The 16,778-nt window shown below is 44.7% G+C and overlaps 1 protein-coding gene across 2 annotated transcripts in view; it reads left to right on the forward strand.

Annotated features, from left to right (window-relative positions):
* Nucleotides 1-16,778, forward strand: part of LOC144607340 (TLE family member 5-like) — a 158,103-nt gene that overhangs the window by 37,729 nt on the left and 103,596 nt on the right. For both annotated transcript variants that reach the window (XM_078424094.1, XM_078424095.1), the window contains exon 2: nt 12,153-12,250. In XM_078424094.1, coding sequence (XP_078280220.1) covers nt 12,153-12,250 — 98 coding nt within the window. The remainder of the gene's footprint in view (nt 1-12,152; nt 12,251-16,778) is intronic.

Genomic DNA, 16,778 nt, shown 5'->3' on the forward strand with positions numbered 1-16,778 from the left:
CACATTTGATGGGCTTTGATGTCTCCTTAACCAATGTGGAGGACATAACTTTATAACCTCTGAATGTGGTGCACATCAGTGCAAGAGCTAGAAGCGAGTCTTTGCTTCATCCTAGCATATGTTGAGCGTTTGACAGCACTGGGCCTCTCCACGCTGGAGTTTAGAAGGTTGAGGGCGACCTCATTGAAATGTGCAGAATAATGAAAAGGCATGGATAGAGTGGATGTGGAAAGGATGTTTCTACTGGTTGGAGAATATCGGACTAGAGGTCATAGCCTCAGAATTAAAGGGTGTTCTTTTAGAAAGGAGGAGGGTGGGGAGGTGGGGGGGGGGACCTCTTTAGTCAGAGTAGTTATCTGTGGAACTCATTGCCACAGAGGGCTGTGGAGGCCAAGTAAGTGGATATTTTTAAGGCAGAGTTGGACAAATCCTTGATTAGAACGGGTGTCAAGGGTTATGGGGAAAAGGCCGGAAAATGGGATTCGGAGGCAGCGATCACCCTTGATTGATTGGGGGATTGGACACAATGGGCCGAATGGCCTAAATCTACCTCTATAACTTGTGATGGGATATTTGGGTCCCTGGGGGGTGTAAAGGGCAGAAGTAGTGAGACGGGTGGAGCAACTTGTATGGAAGGGTACGGTGAACATGGGAGTTGGCATTTGTGGAGATGGAAAAGTGAATCGGGGAGTGTGTCAAAAGAAACTGCAGATGCTGGTTTATACCAAAGATAGACATGAAGTGCCGGAGTAACTCGGTAGGTCAAGCAGCATCTCTGAAGAAAAAGGATGGCTGATGTTCTGGGTCGGGACCCTTCTTCAGACTGAATCAGGGAGTCATGGAGGATCTATTCCTTTTGGAAAGCTAGAAATGATGGCGAGAATATTTAAAAAAGGCATTTGGACAGATATATGGACATGAACGGTTCAAGAGAACTATGAGCCACCTGCAGGCAAATACTAGCCCAGTATGCCAACTTGGTTGGCATGGGCAAGGAGGGATGAAGGCCTGTATGTAGAAGCAAAGAACTGCAAATGCTGGTTAATGACAAAGATAGACACAAAGTGGTGGAGTAACTCAGCGGGTCAGGCAGCATCTCTGGAGGCAAAGGCTAGGGGGCTTTCGGGTCGGGACCTTCAGTCCGAAGCGTCAATCATCCTTTGCCTCCAGAGATGCCGCCTGACCCGCTGAGTTACTCCACCACTTTGTGTCTATCTTTGGGCTGAAGGCCTTCTGACCCACGTATGGAACGCTTGATTAATGAAGCAATTGCCTTTGCAAACGAGGAGTATTCCAGGCCTGTTAAAGATAATAAAAAGTTGCATTCACTTTGCAAATGGCAGCAACCGCATTAGTATGGCAGACCAGTGAAGCAAGCTATTCTTTGGAGTGTGAATTTCTTTTATATTTGTTTTAGCAGCAGATTTTTATGCAAGTGGTTGGAGCTTGACATTACCACATGGCAGCACCTGTTTAGGCATACTCTGATTGTAATCGTAATGGCTGCTTCCAGCACCGGGGGGGGGGGGGGGGGGGGGGGGGGAAGATATGAACATTGGACTTAAAGGTTATTTAAAGGTCGCCGATGATATTGATTTCAATTCTTATAAATAATGAATATGAGCAAAGTTCAGGGTTATATATTTCTTGTGTGCTAAAGATGAATGAGCTAGTCTAGGTTAAGGCATCTCTAGCTGAGCCCTTTTGTCCTCGTCTTCATTATTATTCTCCTCTTCTTTTCCTCCGCTTTTCTGTTCAATCTTTATTCCTTCCACGCATGCCGTTTTGCTCTTTACCTGTTGCGTCATTAGTTTGAAGAGCAGGAATTATTCCCAGCATCTAGGCCAATATCTGCCCATTAGTTAACATTGAAATAGTAGCAAGACACAAAGTGCTGGAGTATCTCAGCAAGTCAGCCAGTATTCATGGGGAATATTGGTAGGCGATGGTTTGGGTCGGGACCCTTCGGTCTGAAGACAGGTCCCACCCCGAAACGTCGCCAATCATGCCCTCCCGGGATGCCGCCTAACCCGCCGAGTTTCTCCAGCACTTTTGCTCTTTTCCTCTCATAAAATACGATCTGCAATTCCTTGTTTATGCATTTTGAAATTAAAAAACAATTTGGGCGTTGTCACATTGCAACCACATCTGTGCAAATTGACTGCTGTTTCTAACATGACTCTGGTTCGGAACTATTTGAGTTAAGTTTGGCAGCTTCAGAAAAGCATCTTATGAAAGGTGCTATGTAAATGCAAGGATTCTGGACTGCTCGGATGCAAACGACTGTAATTAAGGTTGCCAGGTCTATCCACTTCAGAATCTACTGTAACTTCCCGTCAATGTTGAATTCAACACCGTGCCTCACTGCGATTGTTTCGAGAGTCCTTGACATCTGTACCTGTGAATGCTCCACTGTGGGCAATTAGTGGCGCTCCAGGCAGGTGATTTGATACTTAGTTGGCTCAAATGAATGTTTCTGAATAATTTTCCCAATACGCTCTGTTAAAATGTTTTGCATGGTTTGCTGAAATTAAATTGTCCAATCTCTGTTATAAACGTAGACTGTGCCGGCTTGACGATTGAAATGTCAAGTGTTTTCCCGTATCGCTGCATTCCTCAGAATTTGTACGTGCTCATTGGGTGTGCCTGGGTCTTGTGCTTAAAGGTATGGAATCTTGAGTTCACCTCTGAAGAATGATGTTTAGTTTTATGTAGGAAGGAACTGCAGATGCTGGTTTTTCTCGACCCGAAACGTTACCCATTCCTTTTCTCCAGAGATGATGTCTGTCCCGCTGAGTTACTCCAGCGTTTTGTGTCGTACAGTGTGGCCCAACTTGTCCACATCGACCAACATGTCCCAGCTACACTAGTCCCACCTGCCTGCGCTTGATCCATATCCCTCCAAACCTGTCCTATCCATGGACCTGTCTAACTGTTTCTTAAACGTTGGGATAGTCTCAGGCTCAACTACCTCATCTGGCAACTTGTTCCATACACCCACCACCCTTTGGGTGAAAAAGTTACCCCTCAGATTCCTATTAAATCTTTTCCCCTTCACCTTGAACCAATATCCTATGGTCCTCAATTCCCCTACTCTGGGCAAGAGACTTTGTGCATCTACCCGATCTATTCCTCTCATAATTTTGTACACCTCTATAAGATCACCTCTCATCCTCCTGAGCTCCAAGGAATAGAGACCCAGCCTGCTCAAGCTCTCCCTGTAGCTCACACCCTCTGGTCCTGGCAACATCCTCGTAAATCTTCTCTGAACCCTTTCAAACTTGACAATATCTTTCCTATAACATGGTGCTCAGAATGGAACACAAGAAGGGTCCTGACACGAAACGTCACCCAATCCTTCTCTCGAGCGATGCTGCCTGTCCCACTGAGTTCTCCAGCTTTTTGTGTCTATCTTTGGTTTAAACCAGTATCTGCAGTTCCTTCTTACACAATATTCTAAATGCGGTCTCACCAACCTCTTGTACAACTGCAACATGACCTCCCAACTTGTATACTCTGAAGGTCAATGTGCCAAAAGCCTTTGACCACCTTATCTACCTGCGACTCGACCTTCAAGGAACCATGCACCTGCGTTCCTTGATCCCTCTGCTCTACGACACTCCCCAGAGGCCTACCATTCACTGTGGAGATCCTGCCCTTGTTACATATCTCAAAATGCAACACCTCACACTTCTCTGTATTAAATTCCATCAACCATTCCTTAGCCCACCTGGCCAATCGATCCAGATACTGCTGCAATCTTTCACAACCATCTTCACTATCTGCAAAACCACCCACCTTTGTTTCATCTGCAAACTTGCTAATCTTGCCCTGTATGTTCTCATCCAAATCATTGATGTAGATGACAAACAGCATCGGGCCCAGCATCAGACCCTGAGGCACACCACTAGTCACAGGATCGATCTAATGTTTAGTTTTAGTTTAATTTTGAGATACAATGCGATACAGGCCCTAGGGCCCACCGAGTCTGCACCGCACAGTAACACTATCCGACACACACGAGGCACAATTTACAATTTTACCGAGCCATTCAGCCTACAAACCTGTACGTCGTTGGAGTGTGGGAGGAAACTGGAGATCCCGGGGAAAAAAATCCCACTCAGGTCACGGGGAGAATGTACACACTCAGCACAGAGGGCATCTGTAGTCAGGATCAAACCTGAGTCTCCGGCGCTGTCAGGCAGCAGTTCTACCACTACACCACCAAGCCTCCCTGTTGGGGTGAAGGGGGCGAACCACTGAATGGTTTCTGTTAAAATATGAAAACCAAGGGTCAAAACATTTTTAAACAAAAAGGGACAATCTGACACAACTATTGGCGCAGTGCGTGAATGTTTTGTTCTCTACTCTCATGGGCCTTCAAAATGTGATGGGGTGGACTGGTTCCTTGTTCCTCTCTATTGAATAGTTCCTTCGCACCATTCTGCAGCTTTTATGCATTAGTACTGACCTGCTGTATATTTTAGAAACAAACAATCACATTTTATAGACAATAGGTGCAGCAGGAGGCCATTCGGCCCTTCGAGCCAGCACCGCCATTCAATGTGATCATGGCTGATCATTCTCAATCAGTACCCCGTTCCTGCCTTCTCCCCATACCCCCTGACTCCACTATCCTTAAGGGCTCTACCCAGCTCTCTCTTGAATGCATTCAGAGAATTGGCCTCCACTGCCTTCTGAGGCAGAGAATTCCACAGATTCACAACTCTCTGACTGAAAAAGTTTTTCCTCGTCTCATTTCTAATTGGCCTACCCCTTATTCTTAAACTGTGGCCCCTTGTTCTGGACTCCCCCAACATTGGGAACATGTATCCTGCCTCTAACGTGTCCAACCCCTTAATAATCTTATACGTTTCGATAAGATCTCCTCTTTTGTAAAGTGTGTATGGGTGGGAAGGACTTTAGGTTGTTATCCTGATTTGTATTGGCTCAAAATGTATGTTTGATCAAGTCCAGCGATTAATGATGTACATGCATTTTGTGCAGCCTCAAGACAAGGTGAAATTTGTCACGACATGCTTCCGTTAAAATTGCAAACTTGATTTTCAAAGTCAGATGAAAACACAGAGTCCACAAAATCTGAAGAAGGGTGCCGACCAGAAACGTCACCTATCCATTTTATCTCGGGGGATGTTGCCTGACCCGCTGAGTTGCTCCAGCACTTTGTCTTTTTTTGTTTATTTGAAAAAAATGCATCTGCAATTCCTTGTTTCAACAATCTTGTCCTCAGAACAATAATTGGATCCTAAAAAATGGAGAAATCGAATGAGTGTGGAAGAAATGAAGATGGACTGAATTATAAACGGTCATCTTGAAAGCCAGATATGAGTTATCTGCCCAGTGGCAGGGGCCATTTCACCTATAGATAACTGTACTTATGTAAACTAGATATAGGTTTTGGTTTTAGTTTTAGTTTTGATTAGTTTTAGGCTCATTGGCCCACTGAATCATACTGACAGTTGATACTAGTTTTATCTCATCCACTCCCTACGCAAGGGCCAATTTACAGAGGCCTATTAACCAACAAACCCACACGTCTTTGGGACATGGCAGGAAATCGGAGCACCCGGAGGAAACCCATGTGATCAGGGAGAATGAGCAAACTCCACACCAGCAGTACCCAAGTTCAGGATCGAACCCGGGTCTGTGGCACTGAGGAGGATGCTCTCTCTACCAGTCGTGCCACCGTGCTGCCCTGATACTTTAATACTTGAATCAAGTCTTCTCAACTGTCTGTGCTTTTTACGGCAAACATCCTCGAGTCCCCTAATTCTCCATATGATGCCACAACAGTGTTCCAGGTGCCAGATCAGGACGAGATTGTTGACGCCACCACAAAATCCATCCGTTTCTACTTGACTATCCACTCACCCAGTTTATCCTTTGCCTGGTTTTCCCTATCACACCCCCCCCCCCCCCACTCTACCTTTCTTGACTGACCTACCAATTCCCCAAAATATAATAAAACTGAATATTGGAGCATCTCATATTTCGCTTGTGCAGCTTACAACCCTGTGATATGAATATTGATTTCTCTAACTTCCAGTAACCCCTGCATATTCTCATTTTATCTCTCTCTCTCGCTCTCTCTTTTTTCTCTCCTTTTTTTCTCCCTCCTCTCCCTCCCCCACCCAAGTCCTACCAGATTTCCGTTCTCACCCAGTAAATGACCTGTTTCCAGCTACCAATGGCCTGTTTCCTTTATCATCGTTACTTTTTTGCATATCTTTCATTCATTTGTTCTATATCTCTCTCTACATGACTGTCTATGTCTCCTGTTTCCCTTTCCCCTGACTAGTCGACCCAGAACGTCACCTATTCCTTTCCCCCAGAGATGCTCTCTGACCCGCTGAGTACCTCCAGCTTTTTGTGTCTATCTTCAATCCAAATGTTTTTTTCCCATCTCGGACGGAGGAGGGTGGCGGAAGTGTAAAGTGGTGCTTCATCTGGATTGCTATGTTATGTTCGCTCGCTGTGAGCTGCGTTTTGCACTTGGTCCTGGGAGTGTAGCACTGTGCGAGGTTGTGACATTAATCCAACACAAATAGAGACCTGCAGAAGGCTCTCCTTCACCTGTCGAGGCTTACCCTAGGAAGCTCTGACGTGGTGCACATTGTGGACTGGTAACCATAGCGACGCCACCCATAATCCCGTCGCTGTTCTCTTCCCCCAAAAGTCGTCTCCTGCAGCAACTGGAGATGCAGACGCACTGAGTTTCCAAGGCTGTTAATCAGACCGCGATACTGTCACAGATAATCTCTTGAAAACGAATAAAGAATTAGTTTCCTCTGTCACAGCTGTCTTTTTCTTTTAATGGGTGGTTCAGACTATAACTGAGGTATAACTTGAGTACCAATGGACAGAGGATAGTGAAACAAACCGTGGGTGTTCACTTGAACATTAGACACCTTTCATCGAAAGCTTTTCCTTGAAATGAATGGAGATTTTTTTTTTTTTTTTACTTGTGTACCTCCTTGATTTAGGTTGGATTTGGTTGCTAATATAAGTAATGAGTGCTGACAGTGTTGCTTCTAAGGGCCAGCTGAGAGGAATTAATGGGCTGAGCGCATCGTTGAAATGACTTGATGACTGAAGCACTCTGGGCTAATCACTTGTCTCCACTTAAACTAATTTGCTGCTCTCAATGTCGGGTTTGGTGACTCCTCCTCAGCGATTCCTCCAGAGGCATCACCTGTCACTGTATCGGTAGCAGATGTAGGGAATCAACAGCGACAGGCCAAGCTGATAGCAGTGAACACAAATGCCAGCGATGTACCTCAACGAAAACTGCCAAATCTCCCGAGCTGCTTGGTGCGTTCCAAACCTAAAAAAGGCCCGGTTCGGTCTCCAGGACAGTTCTGTGGGCAATCAGTTCTCTTTAATATTTTACGTTGATTACTTGTTAATTGCAATATGTTAGTTTAGTTTAGAGATACAGCGCGGAAACAGGCCCAATGAGTTCGTGCAGACCAACGATCCCCGCACATTAACACTATCCAACACACACAAGGGACAATTTACAATTATACCAAGCCAATTAACCTATAAAACCTGTACGTCTTTGGAGTGTGGAAGGAAAACAGACAGCCCGGAACAAACCCAGGCAGGTCACGGGGAGAATGTACAAACTCTGCACAGGCAAGCATTCGTAGTCGGGATCAAACCCAGTTCTTTGGGCTGAAATGCAGCAACTCGACCACTGCACCACCGTGCTGCCTGTTTAGTTTGTCTTCAAAGGTTTACAAGTCATAGGAGTCAAAATTAGGCCATTTGGCCCATTGAATCTACTTCACCATTCAATCACATCTTGATCCATCTTTCCCTCACAACCCCATTCTCCCTGTAACCTTTGACCCCCTTTCAGATTCAGAGATACAGCGCGGAAACAGGCCCTTCGGCCCACCAGGTCCGCGCCGCCCAGTGATCCCCGCACATTAACACTATCCTACACACACTAGGGACAATTTTTACATTTGCCCAGCCAATTAACCTACATACCTGTACGTCTTTGGAGTGTGGGAGGAAACCGAAGATATCGGAGAAAACCCACGCAGGTCACGGGGAGAACGTACAAACTCCGTACAGATGGCGCCCGTAGTCAGGATCGAACCTGAGTCTCCGGCGCTGCATTCCCTGTAAGGCAGCAACTCTATCGCTGCGCCTTATTAATCAAGTACCTGTCAATCTCCACTTTGAAAATACCCAGACTTAGACTCCACAACCATCTGTGGCAATAAATTCCACAGATTCACCACCTTCTGGCTAAAGAAATTCCTCCATATCTCCATGCTACTGACACGTCCTTTTTAAAATTTAGTTTGTTGGTGCAGTATGGAAATGGGCCCGACGACCCACCGAGCCTGAGCTGATCAATGATCATCCGTACACTAGTTCTCTATCATTCCAGTTATATGTCCTACACACTCGGGGCAGTTTGCAGAAGCCACTTGGCCGACAAACCTGCATGTCCTTGGAATGTGTGAGGAAACCGGAGCACCCTGGCAAAAAAAAAACCCCACCTGGTCACAAGGAGAACGTACAAACTCTGTACAGCCAGCACCCGTAGTTAGGATTGAACACGCGTCTCTGGTGCTGTAAGGCAACAACTCTGCCAGGGTGCCAATAACAGTGGAAGTGGAGCAATTAAGGCTGTTAGACTGATTGTTGGCAGTGCATATCTATGAAATATGAGACTGAAACACAAAGTGCTGGAGGGGTCAGGAAGCATTTGTGGAGAGAAATGGACCGACAACATTTTGGGTCTGGACCCTTCTTCCGATAGCTTTGATGTGTCTTCCGGGAATGTGTCCATCAAGAGTTTGCAATCTAGTGCGTGAAAGAGAAAATTGGGTCATATTTTAGAAATGTAAAAAAACTAAGTGAAACACATTACAGATGTAAAAAACTGAAGGAGGATCTGGACCCAAAACATCATTCATCCATGTTGTCCAGTGATGCTGCCTGACCCACTGAATTACTCCAGCACTTTGTCTGTTGTTTCTGTAAACCAGCAGCTGCAGTTCCTTGTTTCTACAAGAATAGGCATAATTTTGTAGTTGAGATGCAGTGATCTCATTGATGAATTGAAAAATATGAATCAATTTCTGCACACTGGGCCCACACTTGCTTCGTGTTCTGTTCTTTTCCTGTTCATGTGTTCAGTTGAATTCTTTTAGGAATCAAGATGTTTAATTGCCAAATGTACTGGCAATGGAAAGTGAAATTCTTACTTGTTGCAGCTTAACAGGCCCATTAAACTAAAAAATGCGCAATAATAAATCGTTCAACAAGTAATCAGTGACACGAGGTAACCATAATTGTGCAAAACTAAAGTCTGACGTGTAACCAAAAAGCCAAATTTAGAGGTCGTCAAAATTGTGTGGGAAGGAATAGATGATGTTTTGGGTCGAGACCCGTCTTCAGGCACGTAGTTGCTGTGGTTATTGTGTAGTTCAAGAGCCTGGTGGTTGCTGAGAAGAAGCTGTTCTTGAACCTGGTGCTCGCGGTTTTCAGGCTCCTGTACCACCATCTTGATAACACGAGCGTAGCATGAGTGATCTGATTCTTTGATACTGGCAGCACCTCCTAGTTCTCTCTGATGGTGGAGAGACCAGAACCTGTGATGGACCGGGGGCAATGTCTATCATTCTTCGCAGCCTCCTTCATTCCTAGATGTTTAGAGTTGCTGAACCGGGGCTGCACAATGGCTAAAGCGCTGTTCTGAGGGAACAGCATCAAAAATAAACTGGCTCTAGAGTGGGTAGAAAGTTAGACTGAGCCAGAGGCAAATGAACGGTTCAGGATGGAAAATTACCTGCTGGCTTAGTGGTCGTGTTCTTTGAACTTTTTGTAAGCTGGGTTTCTAAACTTCTTATCAAAGGCTGATAGCAGTCGTGTTTCACGCCAGTGTGATGACAGCTCTCCAAGGGTTTTTTTTAGCAGAGGTTCCACTGAAAGCTAGAAATCGGCACTGCTTATTTTGAACCATCCCACCACAACCTGAGAGCAGTCCTGAACTACTGTCGACCTCATTGGTGACCCTCCGGCCATCTTTGATCGGACTTGACTGGCTTTACCTTGCACAAAAAGTTATTCCCTTATCATGTATCAATACGCTGTAAATGGCTCGATTGTAATCGTGTATTGTCTTGCCACTGGATGGTTGGCATGCTACAAACGCTTTTCTCTGTACCTCGACACGTGACAATAAACCGAACTGATTACAATACTGGTTTTCTGTCCACTATGCTGTACGATGTTGGAGTGCAGCCTTATTTGTTATTTTCTACCTTTCACTTTGGAAATAGTGGCATACTGAGCTGCAATGGTGAATGTCATTTGCATTCTCTGCCAGCTCTGGTTAGCATTTGCCGACGTGCAAAACCAGACCTCCCACCACTGCCTCTATCTACACTATCTAAGCAGGCAACATCATCAAAGACTTGTCCTCCTTCTTTCTCCCTGTTCCAGTCAGGCTGAAGTTACAGAAGCTGAAAAGTGCACACCACCAGACTCGGTAACAACTCCTTCCCCTTTGTCATCACCCTTCTGATCAGTCCTTCCACAACCCAGGGCACTGTCCAATTCACCTCTACCCCATTGCGGACATTGGACTTTGTCTCTGGAACAAATGCACTACAATGCTGAGAACTGTAGTCTGCACTCTATCTTCCCCTTTGCTCGATCTGTTGTACTTGAGTTTGACTTGATTGTATGTATAATGTTGGGTAACATGCAAAATCAAGCGTTTCACTGAACCTTAGCACACATGACAGTAATAAACCTAAATATTTGGAAGTCTTGGATCGCTATGAATATAATAATCCTCTCATCCTTTATTCCACTTGGATCCCTTCCATAACAAAATATAAATGTTATTTTGGTTACCACTTATTCTCTAAGTCCATGTAATCTTGGGTGTGGTAACTTCAATGGAGCTGCACAAACAGAGATAGTGGCCATGTAGCTTGTGAGATGCAAATGTGAGTGCTCACAATCACGATGCTCGAGACAATCTAGAGAAACAATTGTTCTTGCGGTTTTTTTCTTCTAGCCGAGCCGAGCATGGACGAGTCAGCTATTTCTCAGGATCCTTAGTCTAAATCAATTATCCCTTTTTACCCCTCTCTCACATTGCCTATATATTGAATGTTCTTGGATTTTTCCACAATTGGAGATGGGGCGGGCTGAAGGGGAAATATATTGATTATATTTAGCTTGAGGAGAACGAATAGAGGAGGAGAACTTCTTCAAAGTAAACATAAGAGTAGACATGTCCCTCTCTTTCCCCTCCCCCTTCCCAGTTCTCCCACTGTCTTCCTGTCTCCTACTACATCCTGTTTGTCCCGCCCCCTCCCCTAGCAACAGTCTCAAGAAGGGTCTCGACCCAATACGTCAACCATTCCTTCTCTCCTGAGATGCTGCCTGACCCGCTGAGTTACACCAGCATTTTGTGTCTACCTTCATCACAATTAGCTTTGCATCTTTTAGAGTGTCGGCCAAGCTACCAGCTGATGAAATACCTTCACAAGAAAGTACATGTGTGTTGAAGCGTTGAGTGACGATATCGGTTCTTCAGCTCCAGCCTTTCAGTCGAGTATCTTGCATCACTCGCTGTTTACAAAGACGGTGTTATAATGTCCACGCCCAGCAGGAAGTCGATTCCTTCTGGACCGCAGAAAGCCATGGAGAATTCGGGCGGAGCTAAAGCGGGATTTTTTTTCTCTCCAAAAAGCTGTCTTTAAGGGGCGAGGGTGACATGTGTGATGTGGTCACAAAAATTACCCTGAAGATTGAGCCAAGCTCGAGGCAAGGAAGGAAGGAAAGATTGCTCATTGAACACGGAGAGGCTGGAGAAGACCAGACTGGTTGACAGGCATGCTAATGAAATTTCATCAGTTGGTCACGGTGCAATTCCTCTGAGATTTGGAAAATCAAGCAACCAGCATCAACAAGTCTGAAACAAGCCTTCTGTGGTGCATTGTTGCAATTATGTTCCCATTAAGTAGCCATCCGTAACTCTGATGTGCACCTGTATTCTACACATGCAAGATGGCGTGACTAATTTTATTGCAAGTCGTTTTGTCTCTCAATTAACTATTTTTTTTATCCCTTTTCTCTTTTTACAAAAGGCTCCATCACAGTCAGCACAACAGTTGAAATTTACTACCTCGGACTCCTGTGATCGAATCAAGGATGAGTTTCAGTTTCTGCAAGCCCAGTACCACAGGTAATGATGGTCCTTTGCTCTGTGTGTCATGTAGGCATATTACTGGAAACCATTTCACTTCGGGATAATAAATGGCAGTCAGCAGTAAGTACTGAAAGGTGAAAGTTGCAATTCATTTCAGCTAAGCTTCAGTGCACATTAAGTTGCTAATAATTCTATTACTAATGCCTGAATCCTGAAGGCAGCGTTTTGAGTGATGGTTCATTCTGCAAGTATTAGTTTCTTAGACTATTAGTAGTCAGCTGCATGAGAAATGTGCAAATGGAAATTAAAGGGGAAGATGCTGGAAACTGTCAGGGAGCACCTGTGGGAAGAGTTAAATTTCAGCTCTAGTCTCAGCAAGCTCGTACCATCTTGCATGCATGAGGGTGGCACAGCCGGCAGAACTGCCACTTCTCACCGTGTCTGCACGTTCTCCCTGTGACCATGTGGGTTTGCTCCACTTTCCCTCCCATATCCCAAAGTCACACAGTTTTGTAGGTTAATTGACCCTAGTATTTAGGACATGGGATAACATAGAACTAGTGAGAAAGGGTATTTGATGATCAGTGTGGACTTGGTGTCGCCGAAGGGGGTGTTTCTCTGCTGAATCCATGGTCGTCATGATCAAGTGCAGAATTTAGATTTTTATTAACTGCACACCACCAGACAAGGGGGAGTGCTGTGTGAACATAGGAGTGGCAGGTGGCATAACAGGCAGCACAATTAGCAGAGCTGTTGCCTCCGCACTGGAGACCTGGTTCAATCCTGACCTTGGGTGCTGTGTGTGTGGAGTTTGCACGTTCTTCCTGTGACTGCATGGGTTTTCCTCTGGGTGCACTCGTTTCCTCTCTGGTCCCAAAGATGTGCGGGTTGGTAGGTTAATTGACCAGTGAATTGTCGCATGTGGGCAGTTGGTGAAAATGTGGGAGAATTAAAGACATTGAAATTAATTTGTTTATTGTCACATGTGCCAAGGTACAGTGAAAAGTTTTTTCTTGCGAGCTATCCAGTCAGCAGAAAGACAATATACATTTACAATCTCACTCTCTGCAGTGTACAGGCACAGGTTAAAGGGAATAACGTTTGGTGCAAGATAAAGTCCGATTAAAGCTCGTTTGAGGGTCTCCACTGGAGGTAGATGGTAGCTCAGGACTAATCTCATAGCTGTTGATGGGATGGTTCATTTGCCTGATAATAGATGGGAAGAAACTGTCCCTGAATCGGGAGGTATGTGTTTTTGCGCTTCTGTGCCTCTTGCCTGATTGGAGAGGGAGTGACCGGGGCGAGACTCTTGCTTGACTATGCTGGTGGCCTTGCCAATGATTGTTATAAATGGGTGATTGTTGTGACTTCATGGGCCGAAGGACCTTCTTCTAGAGCATATCGTTCCTTGACTCCCATGGCCCAGGTACTGGGTTCCAAGCGTGGAATCACAATGGTGAAATTGGCTATACTTTTGAACTGGCACCAGTTGACCAATGTTGAAATTCTCTCTTCATGTACTCTAGAGAATGGAATCTTCTGAGCTCCATGAAGTTTGACTTGCTTACGAGTCCAGTCACTCACTCTTGTACAAAAACACAAAATGCTGGAAAAGAAGCGAAACCTTTTTTCAGATTAAAGAACCATCCTTGGAACAGAAAAGAAGAAAAAATATTCTTGTGCTTATCTTAATGACCAGCAAAAAGGTTGAGCGAAAAACTGGGAAATGTTTTAAATCTCCCCCATCTTTGCCTTTAAATTCAGAAATTACTTTTTCAGGATAGATGATGAAAGGCAGGCATTAGTCATAACTCGTATTTTTGAAAGATGTTCAATGTGAGATTTAAGACCAATAATTTTTTTTTGCTCTAAAGGATAATTGAGCAGCAACTAGTGAGAGATGAGGTAGAATTGGACGTCAGTTTTACCTTAAAATTCTGTAATTTGAGTCCTTCTGCTCTGTTGCTGTGATGATTAATTTTGTAATTTACAATATTTATTTTATCTTCTGGAATATTATAAACCATTTGTGGTGTGCATCATTGATTTATTGAATTGTGCAGCATGGAGACAGGCCCTTCGGCCCACCATGTCCATGCCGACCACATTGCCATATTGGACTAGTCCCATTTGGCGCACATCCCTCAAAACATTTCCTCTCTGTACATCTGTTAAAAGTTGTAATTATATCCACTTCCATAGTTTCATCTAGCAGCTCGATCAGTCTATCCTCTGAGTGAAAAAAATTGCCACTGTGGTGCCTCTCAAATCTCTCGCCTTTTACATTAAGTATGTGCCATCTAGTTTTGGATTCTTTGAGCCTGGGGAAAAGACTGAGCTATCATCACTTTATCCGTGCCCCTTGTGATTTATGCACTTCCAGGGCCACCCCTCAGCCTCTTGCTCTCCCAAGAAACAAGTTCCAACCTCTCCTAACTCAAACACGCAAGCCCAGGTAACTTCCTGGTGTAAATCTCTCCTGCACGCTTTCCAGCTTAGTGACATCCTTCCGATCGATGGGTGGCCAGAACTGCAAGCAATACTCCAGGTGTGGTCTCACATGTGCCAACTTTTGTACTCAATGAAAACAACGATGCAAAACTCCATCACCACCCTAGATAGACAAAAAATGCTGGCATATAGCTCAACTGATCAGGCAGCATCTCAGGAGAAAAGGAAAAAGTGATGTTTTGGGTCAAATACCTTCTTCAGAAACCCTTCTTCCCTTCTTCGGAAATTTATTCAGTTACTCCAGCATTTTGTCTATTTCGGTATAAACCAGCATTTGCAGTCCCTTCCTTCACCACCCTGTCTACCTGACCTGTCACTTTGAGGGAACCATGTGCTGAAATTTCTGAATCTCTCTGTTCTGCAACTCTCAGAGCTTGCATCTGAACTCTGATAATTGTGCACCTTTGGTACTTTGCTTGCTTCAGACCACCAGATTTTCTAGACGATTGGATGTTACTGTCATACTCGAAACACTCCTATTTCACTATTTTCACCATGTTGCGCAATTTTAAAAAACCCCAGTGTGTTTAAAGGCAGCAGGTAATATAAAGCACGCCAGTCTCTGACTGCAACCCTACCCACTTTTCAAACATTTGGTGTTTCAGCCACAGACCGTGCTTGCTCTCAAGACTCCCATTTATATTCTGAACTAACAAGCTGGATGCCAGAATATCAGAATTTTACAGTATTTCCCTTCACGTATTTGGTTGAACAACAAAAGGAAGCAAAAAGATATTGGACACAAAATGCTGGAGTAACTCAGTGGGACAGGCAGCATCTTTGTTGAGAAGGAATGGGTGACGTTTCGGGTTGAGACCCTTCAGACCCAAAACGCCACCCATTCCTTCTCTCCACAGATGCTGCCCGTCCTGCTGAGTTACTCCAGCTTTTTGTGTCTGTCATTGTTGCACTACTTATGATAGCTCATTTTGCATGCTCATCACCCTCTGTGGTTCAAAGGCTGCCTTTTGGATCGCTATTAAAGCTTAGCACTCTGACCGTAAGCTATGCCTTCTAGTTCCTTCATCTATCCTGCGGAAAAATATTCTGTGCATTTACGCGATCTATTCCCTCGTGATTTTATACACGTGTAAGGTTACCTCTCACCCTCCTGTGCTTCAAGGAATAAAGTCCTTGATTAGCCAGCCCCTCCCGATAGCTCAGGCCCTCATCGTAGCAACATCCTCGTAAATCTTCACTGCACTCTTTCTCGTTTAATGACATCCTTCATACAGCAGGGCGACCGAAAGGGGACACTGTATCCAGGTGTGGCCTCCCTAACTACTATCGTCAATTCCCTGGCTGACCGAAGGCCAGTGTGCCAAAACAATTCTTCACCATACTACCTTCACTGCCACTTTCAGGGAAATATGTACTTGTACCCTCAAATCTCGCTGCTCTGCAACACTCTCCAAGGCCCTGTCATCACTATGATGGTCGCCCTGGTTTTACTCCCCAAAATACAATATATCATACCTATTGGAATTAAATTCCATTTGCCATTCCTGGGCCAACTTGCAAATCTTGATAACCATCTTCATTGTCTTCACCATGATACCGCCTATTTTAATGTAGTCTGAAAACTTACTGACCATCCCTTGTACAATCTCATCCAAGTCATTGATGCAGATGTCAAATAGAAATGGCCCAACACCGATCAATGAGGAACACCACAAGTCACAGGCATCCAGATCTATAAACAACCTTCTACCTCCACGCTCTGCTTCCTACTCTGAAGCCACGTGGAACTTTATAAACTACTGGAAGTCCATAGACGACAACAGCCCTCATCCATCTTGCTTAGTTCAAAAGAACTCCATTAAGTTTGTGAGACGCAATCTCCCGTAGGCAAAGCTATGTTGACTATCCCTAGTTAACCCCTTTCTCTCTAAATGCATGTATATCTTATCCCAGAGAATCCTCCAGTAATTTTCTGCTTCAAATGTTGGGTTGACTGGTCTATTGTTCCCACTTTGACTGCAGTGGTCTTCCTTAAATAGAGGCACAACATTAGCCACCCTCCAGTCTTCTGGCACCTCACCTGTATCTAACA

This window comes from Rhinoraja longicauda, chromosome 28 (assembly GCF_053455715.1).
Source record: "Rhinoraja longicauda isolate Sanriku21f chromosome 28, sRhiLon1.1, whole genome shotgun sequence".
NCBI lineage: Eukaryota > Metazoa > Chordata > Chondrichthyes > Rajiformes > Arhynchobatidae > Rhinoraja > Rhinoraja longicauda.